The following is a 14,734-nucleotide window of genomic DNA, read 5'->3' on the forward strand; positions in this document are numbered from 1 at the left end:
GACAAAAAATAATCCCCAGGGGTTTGCTAACCATTGAGAACTATAAATGACATCTGCCATGTTCCCCAGGTTCGGAAAGTTGGAAGCGTGCAACTCCATAGACAAATTTAAAAAAAAAAAAAAGTAGTCATTGATGAATGCCTTGGAAATATGGTAAAAGTATATATTCATTGCCTTAGGCTTCATGGTATGTAGTCTCTAAAAAATACACTGTAAGTTGTCAAGACGCTTCTGCTATATGATACATATCACAAGCATCCATTGAAATCTGTGCAACAAGAACAGAGCACTTGGGATGCTTGTGCTCCAGAAAACAATAGCATTTAAAATGTCTGGTTGTATTTAAACTGTACATAACGTTTTTGAAAAAAAATGTTTGAAAGTATCAGAATTACTTTGCTGGAGTTTTTGCTGCAGTAAGATGAAAACATGTCTTCTCAAGTTAGTATTTTTTTCTTCTAACCTAATCTGTATTACAATAACATACACACCCCCAAAAGCATTTCTGTCTTATCAAAACGAGGGGATTATCTTCAACCAACTCAGCATTTTCTTGTAATAAACTTGTTAGAGCATTTTTACCTGCTTTTCAAAGCCATCAGTCCTGATACAGTGTTGTTGAAGTATTTTTACTTCTTTGGTAAATAAAAATTCATTAGTTCTTAGTTCTATGTTCCAGTTGCTTACACAGATATCCTTAGCTAACTTAAAGTTCGTATCATAACCCTACTGTAAATACAAACTTCTACACATGAGTAAATACACAGATTAACCTTTTCCAGACACTACTTGTAGATTTTAAAGCAGCAGTGACATTCCAAAGCAGTTAAGCACATGCAGTGACTTGTTATTGGGTCTTTGTCACCAACTGTGTTGTTCTTTCTACTAGCGCTGAAATTAGATATTAACCACCTCCTCCCTCAGTACCTTCACCAAGGCAGCACTACCTACCGTACCGCCAAGTGTGTATCACACGGGTGAACCTGGGTCAGCAGGTAACTTGTACCTCTAACTTTGAAAACGTTTGGCAAGCACATCTTTCGGAGGGAAAAGCTGTATTATAAGCTCTTTGCATTATTCTTAAATGCACCTGCAAAGGCTTTACGGAAGCAAATGTGTGCGCGTTTTCAATGTATATGCTGATTTTAGAATTATAGTTCCTTTTCTTCCAAGAATTGCTCTAATCTTCAAAATGCGTTTAACTATAACAAAAAGAGCTTACCCTGAGCATGTTAGCATGCTCTGTCAACCTTCTCATTCAGTATTTCTTCTAAGTCCCTCTCTCTTAAAAGCCTTCCTCAACACTAATTTCAGTGGTCCTCCCAGCCTGCCAGCGGCAAGATCCACCTTCTCCCAGGACCCTGGAGACTTGCCCGCTGATCAGTTCCTGGCCTCCTCCTCTGGTGGTGACCTGCCGCAATCTTCCGAAAGCTCTTTACCGTCTTAGGGACTGGGCATTTCACCACGCTTCGGGCAAGAAGCTGAAGCTGTACCATGTCTAGCTGAAACTATAGGAGGCATGCGCAGAACAGATGTACCCAAACTGGGTGTCAGCCACCCTGCTAGGGTTAATGATGCGTTTGTGAGCGTTTTATAGTGTCTGTCAGAAAGGGAGGTCCCGGCAGGCTCTCTCTTTTGAAAGACTATTTTTGAAAGACTGAATTTATTAATTTCTTCTGAAAAATCAAAATTGCAATCTACAATATCTTCTGCTCATTTCTCCTTAAGGTGGAGTATTAGCTATGTATTTGAGAGTATGCCTTTTGCAGACACGGTATTAAGAGACTTAAGCTCTTTATTTACTGTATCTGGAAGCCCTGGTAAGCCAAGACTTCTACAGTATTTCACATTTTATTTTTCTGAGCCACAGCTTAGGATCAGGTGGCAGTTAAGTCACTTAAGGTTATTTAAATGCATCTAAAATGTTGCTTAATAATTCAGAACCAGTTTGTTCTGTTTAGAGTATTAAGATTTTTTAAATCCTTTTAATTAACCAATTTCAACAGCAGTTTAAATAAACAGAAACAAAAAATCTGTCTCCCTTGAAAGGGCAGAAAATAAATTTAACTCAAACTGCCATGTCAATTTAAATTAGGTATGATCAGGATTTCAGTAAATTCAGGGCCAGACAATTCTTAATATTATATGGGAGTACAGAGTAAGATATTCCTCCAAACCCAAACGTGATCATTCATTCCTGTGCTCTGGCAGGAGTAATCCTCTTTGATGCCCACAGTGGTGAAAATAATACCACAGGATAGTAAGTTCAGCTGCAGCACCCAGCAGGCATAGTCATCTGAGCAGGTAACCGTCCTCTGATGTTCTCGGAAAGGTAATGTTAGAGCATGATCCCTATATTGCTATGCCAGGTAGTTTGGCAATTTTGTGTATCAGTTCTAGAAGCCATTTTTGGTAAGAATTATTCTGCATTTCACCCAGTGCAGACTACTTCCTTCAAATAACCTACTTTTAAACTCAGTAGGTGGTGTTTAAACTCTTTAAATAGTTCATGAGAGAGTTATCTGTCCAGGACCATCTCTGGCTTTTAACATTCTTTCCCCTAATCATCATCTTGATAGAACGATGGAAGAGATGCTGTCGTGAGAAAGGATTCGTGCAGTGTCATGGTTATACCCGATACCACTTTTAGTAACTTCACATAAATCAGGAAAGCAGCTTGAATATCTGTCTTATGGCAAAGGAGGATTTCAGATGAATGAAATATTTTTATGATCTGTTCAAAAAATTTGAGAATGTTTTTGTAAGTTCAGGGAAAATTTAACATGTGATCCATGTAATTTTTTCAGTCATTTCAGTTACTGATACTTATATTTCTTACCACATAAAATAGTACTCATCTGTTTTAATTTACATAATTTAAAATTTTTCAGGTCAATATAGATCTGATGGTGGCATGTGTTTATCAGCTCTGATCTAGTTTACACAAGGCCACAGCCACCTACCAAGGTCGACGTCCCTCCTCTTGTCATTTACAGCTGTCCTTTAGTCAATACTACCTGCCCTCATCTTTCCTCTCTTTTCAGGATATGTTGTTATTTTATTTATTCAAGCAGTTATGTTTAGTTTAGTTAAGACACTGAGAAGTTGCCTAAGCAAATTGGCCATACCAGACTCGCAGATTCCCATGCCTCTTTTAGAAGCACGATTTCTGATCGTTCTTCCTGGTGACTCGTAACAGTAGAACGATCGGGCGGATTAACCTTGAGTGCAAGAGGAATGGACCACGTATCGCTGCAGCCAGAACGCTGAAGCATTTGCAACTCCTAGGTTTTATTGCTTTTAACAAGTTTGTTGCTCACAAAGAATAGTATCACAGTCTTTCGGTGAGCACCTACAAAGGGAGTAGGTGATATTCTTGCCCTGCTGAAGTCAATGGCAGTGCTTTAGAGAATATTGAGTAGATTTTGCTTCTTGAAATGTGATGTTTACTTTTGTGGAAATATAATTTCCATATAGGTAGTCAAAAATTCTGTAAGTATTACAGAAAGATTTTTCATAATGTTTTCTTCCAAGAAAGACAGACTTGATCTATCTTTTCAGACCCGGTGTCTTTGCATAAGTCACTATGATATCCAAAGAGAAAGATTAAAGCCCTTCATGTATCAAGTCACTGAAGGGAGATGGAAGGAATGTCTTCCTCAGCTCGTTAGATGTAAGCTTATTCTAAAAAGAAATAGAATTACATTCTATAGGTCAATATAGTTTCTGATCTCTTACAAGAACTCTATCTGAATGCAGAGAATGTTTAACCAATTTCGGGAAATAGGTGTGCATTTCAGATGAGCTGTTTTACTTGAGACTCACTAAAGCAAACAAGCATTCACCACAACACTGAATACTCAATGCAGTATGTGAACTCTCAGTTGAGTCATCCTCATTAGTTAACCCAATGACTAATGCCAACCATGTGATTAATATATTCCACCCCAGCACATCCCTCTGACCAAAAGTGTTCTTTTATTCAGCACTGCCCCGTTTTACAAAACATTTATTTCAGGGGAGGCGCGTTATTGTTCACAGGAAGATGCCTTAGTTAAGCCGCAGAGCTTTGGTGTTGCAGATGGCATTATCCAGCGTAAACTGGGCTTAAGGTATTTTGTACTTTTTCCCCAGAACTTACGCTTAATGTCAGTTTTGTGTGGGTTCTTTTTCTCCTCGTAGGAAGAAAATGTAATGATAAAATACCAATAAAGAGCCTTTGTAATAGTATGATACTAGGAATGCTGTGTCTGGTTACCAGAAAATTTAATGATCTCCTGCTGTTTTGGTAATTGCATAAGTAATACATCAGACTAAATCACCAAAGCAGTCTTAGGCGTGCTTTTTATTCTACTTACCTACCTACCAATCACAATGTTATACTGTAGATATCATTGTGGTATCTGAACATCTTAATCCTTTGAACTTGTGATAAAAATCCTTTTGGATTGTTTTTCTATGCAGTTATAATTAAGTGCACATGAATCCAATCCTGGGTCATTCTCCTGTGAGTGGCTGTGTTCACATCGATTCCCCTTTGGGATGTATGCAAAGCAAAGTTCTTGCAGTGCATTTGGAACACTAAATGTATTTATATCTTTTCAAACTTCCAGAAGATGTGGCTGTTTGCTTCCTTTCAGCTCTTCATCAATATCCACGGTGAAAGCTATAGTATTTCTGGGGACACGATCTTTCTTCTCTGTAGCTAGCACATTTCAAAATAATTAAATACATGAATAATTCTTAGTTCAATATAAGCACACTGGCAGCAGTGCCCACAAGTAACGGACTGTTTTGCTCCTTGACACAGCAGAAAGGATGCTTAACATACAAGTGCTCTCATCTGTAAATGCCGATACTTAAACCTTTTCTCTACTGAGCAAGAAAACTGAAAGGAAATGGTGTGAAGGAGTGGGTGATGGAGCTCTTCTGCCCGCAGGTCCTTTGTCAGGAAAAGACACGTTCCAGGATATTCTGTTGGCTTCTATTTTTCCAAGAAACCACACAAAGAATTCCTAAATAGATCAAAGATTTCAAGCCAGAAAGAAGGAAGAGAGGAAAGCAGAAAAACTGAGGAGAGCTTTACACCACCTTCCTCTTCCCTCAAAATCTGAAGTCCTCCACTCTCGGAGTTGTCGGCACTGTGGAGACGCCCATCGTCTTGTTCAGTGCCTGCAGATAACTCCTCTGACTGACGCTAACTTCGACTTCTTGCTGTCAGTGTATAAGGCAACTTGTGTAATACTTTAGCACCATCAATACCACAACAACAAAAGTCATATTGCTGAAAGAGACTCTAATTAATTGAAATACTTTTGTGTTTTCACTTCTCTTGCCAAAATGAAAAAGGGTATTTGTTATTTTGTCATTGAAAATGAGCTGTTTGAAAGGCTAGAGGAAGATGCAGCCTTTTTGTAGGGATTTTTCAGTGAGATTAACTCTTAGAAATAAATACAAAACAGATATTCAGTCGTGTTAGTAACTGGACGTATTTTGGCCATATTTTGGGGGAGTACTGGTCACTAAACAAAATTTCTGATCTTGGGCTAAAAACAAGCACAGAACTACCTCAGAGCTACCCAAGTGGAACTGCTGTAGACAGCATTTCCTAACGTCTTTTATTGGAAGATAGATAAACTCTATTTATATTTCTTCTACAACCCTCTGTTAAAAAGTCATGGGATTTGGGTAAAAATCTGGGGTTTTTTTTTAAACATAATTAACACCTGTGATTGTATTTAGTTTCGGTGCAAGAATGTTTACTGTTTGTGGTTTTTTTAAGCTTTGTTCCACAAACATGAGGTATTTTTCCCAATTTAAAAAATCAGATTTTCCTGTAGAATCCTTAATTCATAATGTTGGACTTTTTAAAAGCACCAGATAGTCCAGGTGTCACTATACAAATATAGCAACACTGGGTTTGGGCTTATCCCTATTACTTACACTGTCCTGCCATTATGCTTAGTATTTTATAAAACAGAGAACACAGTTGCTATCTTAATTTACTGTCTAAAAAGCCAAGTAATGCAAGTCCGGTTTATAAGCCTTCACTGATTAAAATCTATGCAGCAGATTCTTTTCTGATATAAATTATGTTAAGTCAATGAAAATTCACACTATGTAAAGACTGGTGGCATCTCGGGTATCTCGGAGAGCTGCACGGCTTTTCTAAGAAAGTGGAAAGCGCGCTCAAAGTAGAGGACATAACATCACAATTTTCTGTTTTATCAACATCTGTTACTTTGCTTAGTAAATTTGTTTTTTCTAAAAATGCTTACTCTAAAATACTGTTTTGAGAAAATCTCTTCCGAGAAATAAGATAATAAGAGCGTGACATATCTGGATTAAAGCTTTGTACTTAGAATGAGACTAGAAGTCTTTTACTATGACATATTTTTCCTTATTTGTGATGGCTTTCTTCAATTCAGATGTAAATTATCTCCACGTTTATTCAACTAAAGCAGATCTAATTGCATATATTTCTATAAAGTAACCCTACTTTTGTTTGTTGCTCAAGTTGAGCATATTATCCATATAACCCATAGATATTTCAATAGGTAGAAAGGATTCACTGTATTTGTTTGTGTGTCATTCTGAAATATAGGTTTTTTTAAACAGATCTAGTGCTTTACCAGGTGTGCCTTTAAATAATTTCTATTGCATTTATACTTTAGGAGGATTAGGAAAGAGAGTAAAAGAACTCTTTGTCCGTTAGATTCATTAAATGTATTCATGCGTGTGTAAGTGGCATAGAGGCTGTGCTACTCAGGAATCAGATCCTTGTCCTAGGGTGTAGAGAAAGGTGAAGGGTGTGATATTTACTGCTTGTGTAAGTGTCATAATAATTGTGTATTCGATTCTTTACTTTTAAATGACCTTCCTGGGCATTAAGCCATTTTTTTTGTATTTATCTTTTCCCTGCAGAGTTAGGGAGGGTAAGGAACCACACCTTTGAAATGGTAAAAGTACAGCTGTTCAGGATGTGAATGTGTAATAGAACAGATAGGTCAGCAAAGGTGAAGATAGAAATACAAAATAGTTCTAGAAGGAAAAAGACTTTGCTACAAAAATGTATTAAAAGGTTGTTTAAACTAGTATTAATTTTCATTATTGGGTCATTAAAAAACCCAAGGAATTTACTCAGAATAAAGTATAAGTAGCTACTACATTCTTACAGGAGAATTACAAGAGTTAACATTACTATCTTTTGAGTTTGGGCATCTTAAATCATTCAGACTTCAAAGTGCTGCGGAAGGACTTCAAACCAACTAGCTACTGCTTAGTTGAAATAATTGCCACAGAATTCATTTAAACAAATACCGTTTAAAACAATACATTTCCTGTGCACCAAACCAACACCAGTTATATAATGAAGCTCTTTACATTAAAAGATGAAGTCTTGGCTCCGGTGCACCAAAGCACCTGTAAAAGAGTATCCATAGTTGGAAGAAAAGTACTGTTTTACCAACTTAAACCTATTTCAGTGAAAGCGAAACACTTGATAGCTCAATGGCAAGATCTCACACTGATAGAAATAAGGTCCCGTTACCGCCCTCTGGTCACGTTGCTAGAAAGAGTCTTCCCTGAAGAAAAGGGAGTGTTAAAGTCTGCATAGAAAGTCATTTGCCTGAAGAGGAAAACTCCCAGGGCACTATCTGCTTTGGCTTTGGGACAGCCCGGAATGCACATGCATGTTATTCTACAGAATTCTGTGAGCTTGAATATTAGTAATGTTGCGGTCACTTGAGTTATACTCTCTTAGCATCTGAACATTGTGTCCTTCCTCTGCCACCCTCCTCACTATGTAAATTTGGAACAGCTTAGAGCCTCTTTTTAAGGGCCTTTAGTTTACATTTCATTATAAAGTACTTACCTTAGCAAAACCACAAAATATATTTCAAAAATACATTCACCTCATCAGCTGGTATCACCATGTGACATGTCAGTGGACTCTTAGAATGCACGCATGTGACTGGTAGAAAGTCAGGTATTGTAGGACTTGAAAATGTAGAGAAACACTATGCTTTTAGCATTTGCTTAGACCTTTGACAAATGCTGAACGCTTAATTTGGTGGATTTTGCAACCTTAATGAAGCAAGTATTGATTTCACCACATGAGTACCTGTGTAATCTCACTGAGTTCAACAGGATCAAATCAGATTCAGTATATAAACACATGCTTAAATGATTTCCTGTGTAATTGCCAACAATATAAAAAAATCGTTAAATAATAATGGTGTAGGGGTTTTGGACAATGTACCTTACATAACGTGCAGGGCTGTTTTGAAAAGAGCGCCATGCAATGACATCTGAGCAAAGGATTGTCAGCACTGAAGTGGACTCCAGAATTTATCCTAATGGTAATGAAACAAAGTATACAGATTTAAATATGAAGGTATTTTAATACTTTGCATTATGAAATAATCCACATAAATTTATTTAAGTGAATAAAATTCATTAAAACACTACATTGGACACACCTTTGTGGGCTACAGCTCTTCCAGGGCCCTTTGATCTCTATTATATATCATTCTTTGGTTTCTAATTCTGTTTTAAAATACTGTAAGTTACAAAGCATCTTAGGTCTTATATTTCATATATTTACAAGAGAAACCATTTCTTTTGGTAGGAGGTGTGTTCACTAATAAGGCTTCTATTCTTTGTAGTAAACAACATATTTACAAACCACAAATAACAAAGTAGAAGCTGCAGAAGGGTTATGGTGTGATAATTAAGTACAATGGCGACCCGTATGAACAGAAAATGCCAAGGAGCTAAAACAAAGCAACAACAGCTTTGTTTGTTGACAGATGTAGGAGCCATATTGTTAGTTAATTGGGTAATGGTGTAAACATTTGCAAACTCTGCTGTCCCTCAGTGAATTAAGCAGCACACTGAAATTATGGTGAAAAGCTGCGCAGCCCTTTTGCTGCAGGTACTCCAAAATGCTTTTAGCTAACCTTCTAAGTATGAAGACACTCAGGAAGGGGGGCATCATGTGTTGTTATTATTTAAGGTACTTGAAGCTTGCAAACCTTGGGGTTTAAACTAGGATATGTATCTTGAATTACACTCAAGTGAATAATAGGTTTCCATATGGTTACAGTCTGCAAGATTGTGTTCATTGCCTAGGCTTGCTTTTCAGATTTTTTTTTTTCCAAATGTAGAAGAGACTTGTTCTGTCTTTCCTAGCTTTCCTTGAAAAAAAAAAAAGGTTGCCGGATTTGAAAATAGAGAGGTCTAATTAGATACTGGCTTGAACTGAAAAGAAGGAAAATTGCTTCTCAGGTGCACAATACCTCATGTGCTGTGAATTGCAGAGACCCCTATTTACCTCGCTTTCTGTGCCGATGTGCAATAATGGACTGTAGCAGAATACAAAAACATTAAAAAATGCAACAAGATACTTAATTAGCATACTTCTGTAATCACAAACTTAAATGCACTACTTTGGCTGTTTTTTACATAACAGGTTTGCTTTCTAAGATAATAACCTCTCAATAATTTAAGCAGCATCTGTGCAGGAATGCATAATTGGACTGTAGATAATAGGAATCTAAAATTGAGTCTGGTTTTTATAAATTATTTTTCTCTTCAGACATTTATCAATAGCTCACCGTGGTACATGAAGTTTAAGAAAATAAGCTCCTGCTTTGGGAATCAATAATGCATCTGCTTTTTCTTTTTTTTTTTTTTTTTTTTTTTTTTAATTCTGTTATTTTTTTAAAAATTCTGTTGCAGCCGGAGAGGTGAAATTACATTGATTTCGATGGACTTAGGAAGAGATAAGCTTTTAATATTTGTTTAAATAATGAATTTTCTGTAATTATCCTATAAAACAATGGAAATACAAATATATTTTACGTTTGCCCGATTTAGTTGGGGGGGAGAGAAGGAGGAGCAATACTGTTTTCGTTAATTGGTAACAGGATTAGGAAGTTATACTTTTAAGAAAAAAATACATTTAGCATTTCGTATTAATTCATAATATTTGGTGTGCTTGACACCGAATGTTTTCAAAAAATAATTTTAAAAAGCAGTGGCATGATATGATCATAGATAAATTTAACTTCGGAAAAAATGTTTATTGGTATGCATTTGCATCTAAACCTATAGCATAAGACTAATAATCTATTATTCACCAGCAAACGTCTGATAACTAGTGTGCCCACACAGCAAAATAAACTAAAATAGAATTACCAGGGAAAACAAGTTTAAAAATGGAAGTGAAATACTTCAGAATATGGTAAGATTAAAAGAAATAATGTTCATCTTTCTAGCTGAAGCTTTGCAGTAGTCTTCTGAAGGATGTCACAGCGTTGGCATGTAAACCTGAATGTCTGAAGGACACTAGGACCCCTGTTGCCATTATTTTGTCTATATGAATAATTATATTATGTAATATTTACAATTAAATTTTATTTTCATAGAAGAGATTTATCCTATAGGCAGCAGTCTAGCTTCTAAACAGAACCCAAAACACAGAAGTTTCTTGCTGACTATAATCTGAGAATTGCTTATGGGCCTTCGGTGGAAGTCAGTAATGGGATAGTCAGGATGTTGAGCAGCTTGTGGGGTTTGGTGCCGAGATCCAAAAGCCAAAGAATTTTGGCAGTAATGGTGCAGATAGTGCCTGTATCATTATTTTCCAAATTGCATGGCATTTAACTCTCACTGGAATTCTCCTGTATGCCCACCTGCACAAGTGATTACTTAAATAACTTTACAAATCCAGCGAGGAGTCAGGATTCCAGGGAACAATCCTATAATATAAACATACACATGTAAGTGTCTACATAAATGATATATAGACACCTAGTATGTATAATGCATAATACACACATGCATAATAAGTATACACTTCAATAGTTGAGTTGAGATGCAGTTTCACCATATGGTGAGCTGCTTTAGCATCTCGCTCCCAATGAGAGGAGGAGGGCCCTGCTTCCTCCCTTCTACTTGCTGCTTAGTGCTTTTGCTGCTTACCTTGCACTGGATTTGGTGTTGACTGGACTTGTGTGTTCACCAGTTAAACTCACTAGCATGACAGAAAAATAACCAAACAAATAAAAGTGGACAGTTTTCTCCCAGCCTCGGTTCACTGAGGTGGCTGATAAGCATCAAAGTGACTGAAAGTTAGGTGCTTCACCATGTGACTTGGAGCAAGAAAGGGAGTAGGAAAATAAAGGCAGAATAAGTTTCCCCTTTCAAAGGGGAGGTCGTGTTGGATTGCCTATGCTGCTTGCACCATCAGTTTGATGATTGAATTTTTAGCATACTTATCTGGGACTACAGTTTTATTTTTCACCTCGTGTTCTAGTAATCCTTCCAAAAGCTCTTAACTTTAACAAAACCAGACATGCTCACGCATTGGTTTATGATGGAAAAACAGACCTTCTTGGAATTAATGACATGGATTCTCTTTATTATTATTATGGTTTTTGTTATTACAAAATACAATATATATTTCTTAATCTGCATCCTGGGAATTCATATGCACAACTTCAGTTATCCCTGACAGAAGGACTCAAAAACCTCCTCAGTGAAAATCTGCCCTGTGACGATAAACAGTTCAAAAAAGTCTACTTACACCTATCTTCTTGTTCTTATCTTTACAGGTGACCCAGCTGGATCCAAATAAATCATTACTGGAGGTAAAACTGTATCCTCAAGAAACCCTTTTCCTAGAGGCAAAAGAATAGATCAAACAAGATTGTAGGACTAATCATCCTTTGACAAGCCAGAGGCACAGCGTCGAAAGGAAGACTTCTGTCAATGCCACCTTGTCCTATCATCCAACTCAATTCAGTGTCACAACTTTGCCTCTTGCAAGAATCCTGAAAAATTGAAAAAACATAGCTACTTAAAGTTTCACATACATGAGTATATGTTTCCAACCTCATTTAAATGAGCAGAGGATAAAATTCTGCTATGAACACTGAACATTATGACTCTGTTGCTCACTTATCATCCAGCTTTTGTTATAATTAATGCACTGTTAAAATGTGAGTGATTGTTAAGTAGAATTTTTACTCCTCAAATGCCCCTTTTTCACCAAGAAATCTTGGACAATTCTGCCTGTACTTTTGACACTAGAATGCTGTATATTTGATATCTCGCTGAGCCAGTGCTCTCATATATATGCATTTTATTTCTGTGTTTGAATTTCTACTTTGTCAACTAATTTAAAAAGGCAGAAAAAATTAACGGGACATTCTCAGCCATGGAAATTTAACAGTATTATAGTAGAAAGCATATAATTTTTGTTAGTACTTTCTGACTTCTTTGATAAGATGTAAGGTTTTGTTTGAAGAATATAGTTTGACATATATGCGAGATATTTATTTACTGGTTCTGCTTTGGGTCTCAGTTCTGATTCAGTTTAGGAAGTATTTTCCATTACATTGCAGTGTGTAAAACTGCTTATTGCATGATGTGAATATTTAAGTAACATTAGAAATGGCCAGTACCAGAGACCTGGTATCTTGCCAACACTTCAGGAATCAGCTGATATTGAATATCAGCTGTTAAAAACCTTTCAAATACCAGATACAAAAGTTCTTTATTTCTCATTGTGAAAGAAAGGGCAGTTCCCATTTTAGCAGTTTTCCTTCATTCTGGCACTTGTTTGTATCCTATTACTCTGCTGTTTTAAAGCACCTTGTTTGTTTCATCAAACAATGAGTATCTTAAGAGGTGGTGTAATAAGAAATCTGCCTTATTATTGCACACTTTGGACCTTTTAACAATAGATTACTGATCCCGTCTCAAATTAAAGAAACCCTAGTTCTCTTGTCTGAAATGTATGCACCAACTATCTGCTATCTGATGTGGAAAAATCTGGTACTTTAAATTTCTCAACCATAGAATGAGCATACTGAGTCTAAGATCATAACATACACTTGATGCCAAATCTGCATCAAAGCTGGTTTGGTTAATTTTTTTTGCTTTTTTTTTTTTAATCTCTGGGCTTACAGGATAGTGCACAATAGCACTACAGAATCGTCATCTGCTAATCAAACTTCTTTTTTTAAAGCCTGGCACATTGTTTTCCACATATGTTTATATGTAATTCATAGTGTTTATCGTAGCAAAATGAGTTCTGATTTGAAAATTTTATACTAAGCAAAAACCAATTGCACACATCTTTTAGTCTTTCTTTTTTTCTTTCGAAGGATGGTGATAGAAAGTTAAATGTATGCCTATTATTAGGGTGTTAGTGAAGCCGATATATTGTTACCTTTACCAAAAATGCAAATTTCTGAGCGGGGACAGCCTTATTCTACCTTTTGTAATTCTGTACTTAGCGAGTGCTACATCAGACACTTTTAGAAGTGAAGTACCTATGACAAACAAAAGGTTTGGAAGTGTGAGCAAATTCTAATCATTTGCAGTTCACAAATAAAATAATTCATAGCCAATAGAAAGATAAATGTATGTGTAATGGAAAGCTGAATGCAGACACTTCATTCTGAACTTTTGTTTTCTTACAAAAAAAAATCCACTATGTTTATTAAATAAGAAATTAACATAGGTTGCAAATTGGGGTGATCCTGTTTCTACAAACAATCACAGTAACACGTACAGCAGGATTTTAAAGTGATGCATATCTTTTTTTTTTCAGATTAGCTCTTCCTTCTAAGCTGGCTATTGAGGAAAGGAATTGCTGAAATACTGCTACAGAAAGCAAAGCGACCTTTCAGCTAACTTGTTTATATTAATCTGTTCTGTTTAACTTTTGTTTGATCTCATCAGGCTGTTTCCTCTCACTCAACTTTATTTCTGTATTTTGACTATATATTCTTTACTTTGATACTAGTTTCATAAAGTTATTAAATGTGGCTTGAATATTTGTTGAACTTGTTGAAGTCAGTGCTCCCAGGGTTTGTTTGGCCTTTTTTTTTTCTAAACTCTTTTATTCCCCTCCTTCCCCCCCCCCCCCCCATTTTGTTCTTATTGCAAAAGACACTGTCATTATCAAAACGTTCTGGTGATAATTAACTGGAAGTGTTCAAAGTGGTGGCATTAATGCCCTCTGATATAAAGATATCAAGATCAGTATAGAGGGATCATTCTGCCACAGCGTAAACAAGTGTATCACTCTTTAAATAAAACATTTATGATTTTGGTCCTTAAATACTTTGGGCCTGATTTCAAGAAGCAGCCATCTAGAGTCACCTTTCCAAATTACACCCTCAATGCAAACCAGTCCCTGTGTAGAAACATTAATATTCTATGCCATCATTTTCTGCTCTCGTAAACCATGGTATTCACTTCACATGCTCTGCTGACACGGTTAATCCTCTAGTCAGTCTACAGGCTAATTTTGTAATTCAGTATTACCCTAAAACTGTAACACTTGCTACACAGCATATCCCTGATTCTACCTTTTTATCTTCAGGTTCTTCACATTAATGGATTATCATTAACGTGATTAATGCATTAGTTTTAAGTCTTAAGGAATTACTGTTAATGATTGGAATCCTGTACGATGTGTCGGCTTTCATTATTGGCCTTCAGAGCAGTACGGTGGAGGTGGGGTGCTCTCTGGCTTTTGAAGAAACTTCCTGCCTATTGACATTGGTGTTTGAAATCATTATTAGAGAATATGCAGAACACAAGTGTTTGCTCTGTATTCCCTGCATACGCACTCTTAAATTTAGTGAGAGCGCTGAGGGTGCTTCTAATGGAGCTATGTTGGGGGTTTTCTTTATTCTTTTTAATGTAGCAGAAA

At 36.4% G+C, this 14,734-nt stretch overlaps 1 protein-coding gene across 3 annotated transcripts in view; it reads left to right on the forward strand.

Annotated features, from left to right (window-relative positions):
* Window positions 1–13,859, forward strand: part of FAF1 (Fas associated factor 1) — a 179,971-nt gene extending 166,112 nt beyond the window's left edge. For all 3 annotated transcript variants that reach the window (XM_082312725.1, XM_082312727.1, XM_082312726.1), the window contains one exon: window positions 11,619–13,859. In XM_082312725.1, the coding sequence (XP_082168851.1) occupies window positions 11,619–11,702 (84 nt within the window). In that variant the 3' untranslated portion in view covers window positions 11,703–13,859. The remainder of the gene's footprint in view (window positions 1–11,618) is intronic.
* The last annotated feature ends 875 nt before the right edge of the window (window positions 13,860–14,734 follow it).

The sequence above is a fragment of the Platalea leucorodia genome, assembly GCF_965183815.1.
Source record: "Platalea leucorodia genome assembly, chromosome: 5".
NCBI lineage: Eukaryota > Metazoa > Chordata > Aves > Pelecaniformes > Threskiornithidae > Platalea > Platalea leucorodia.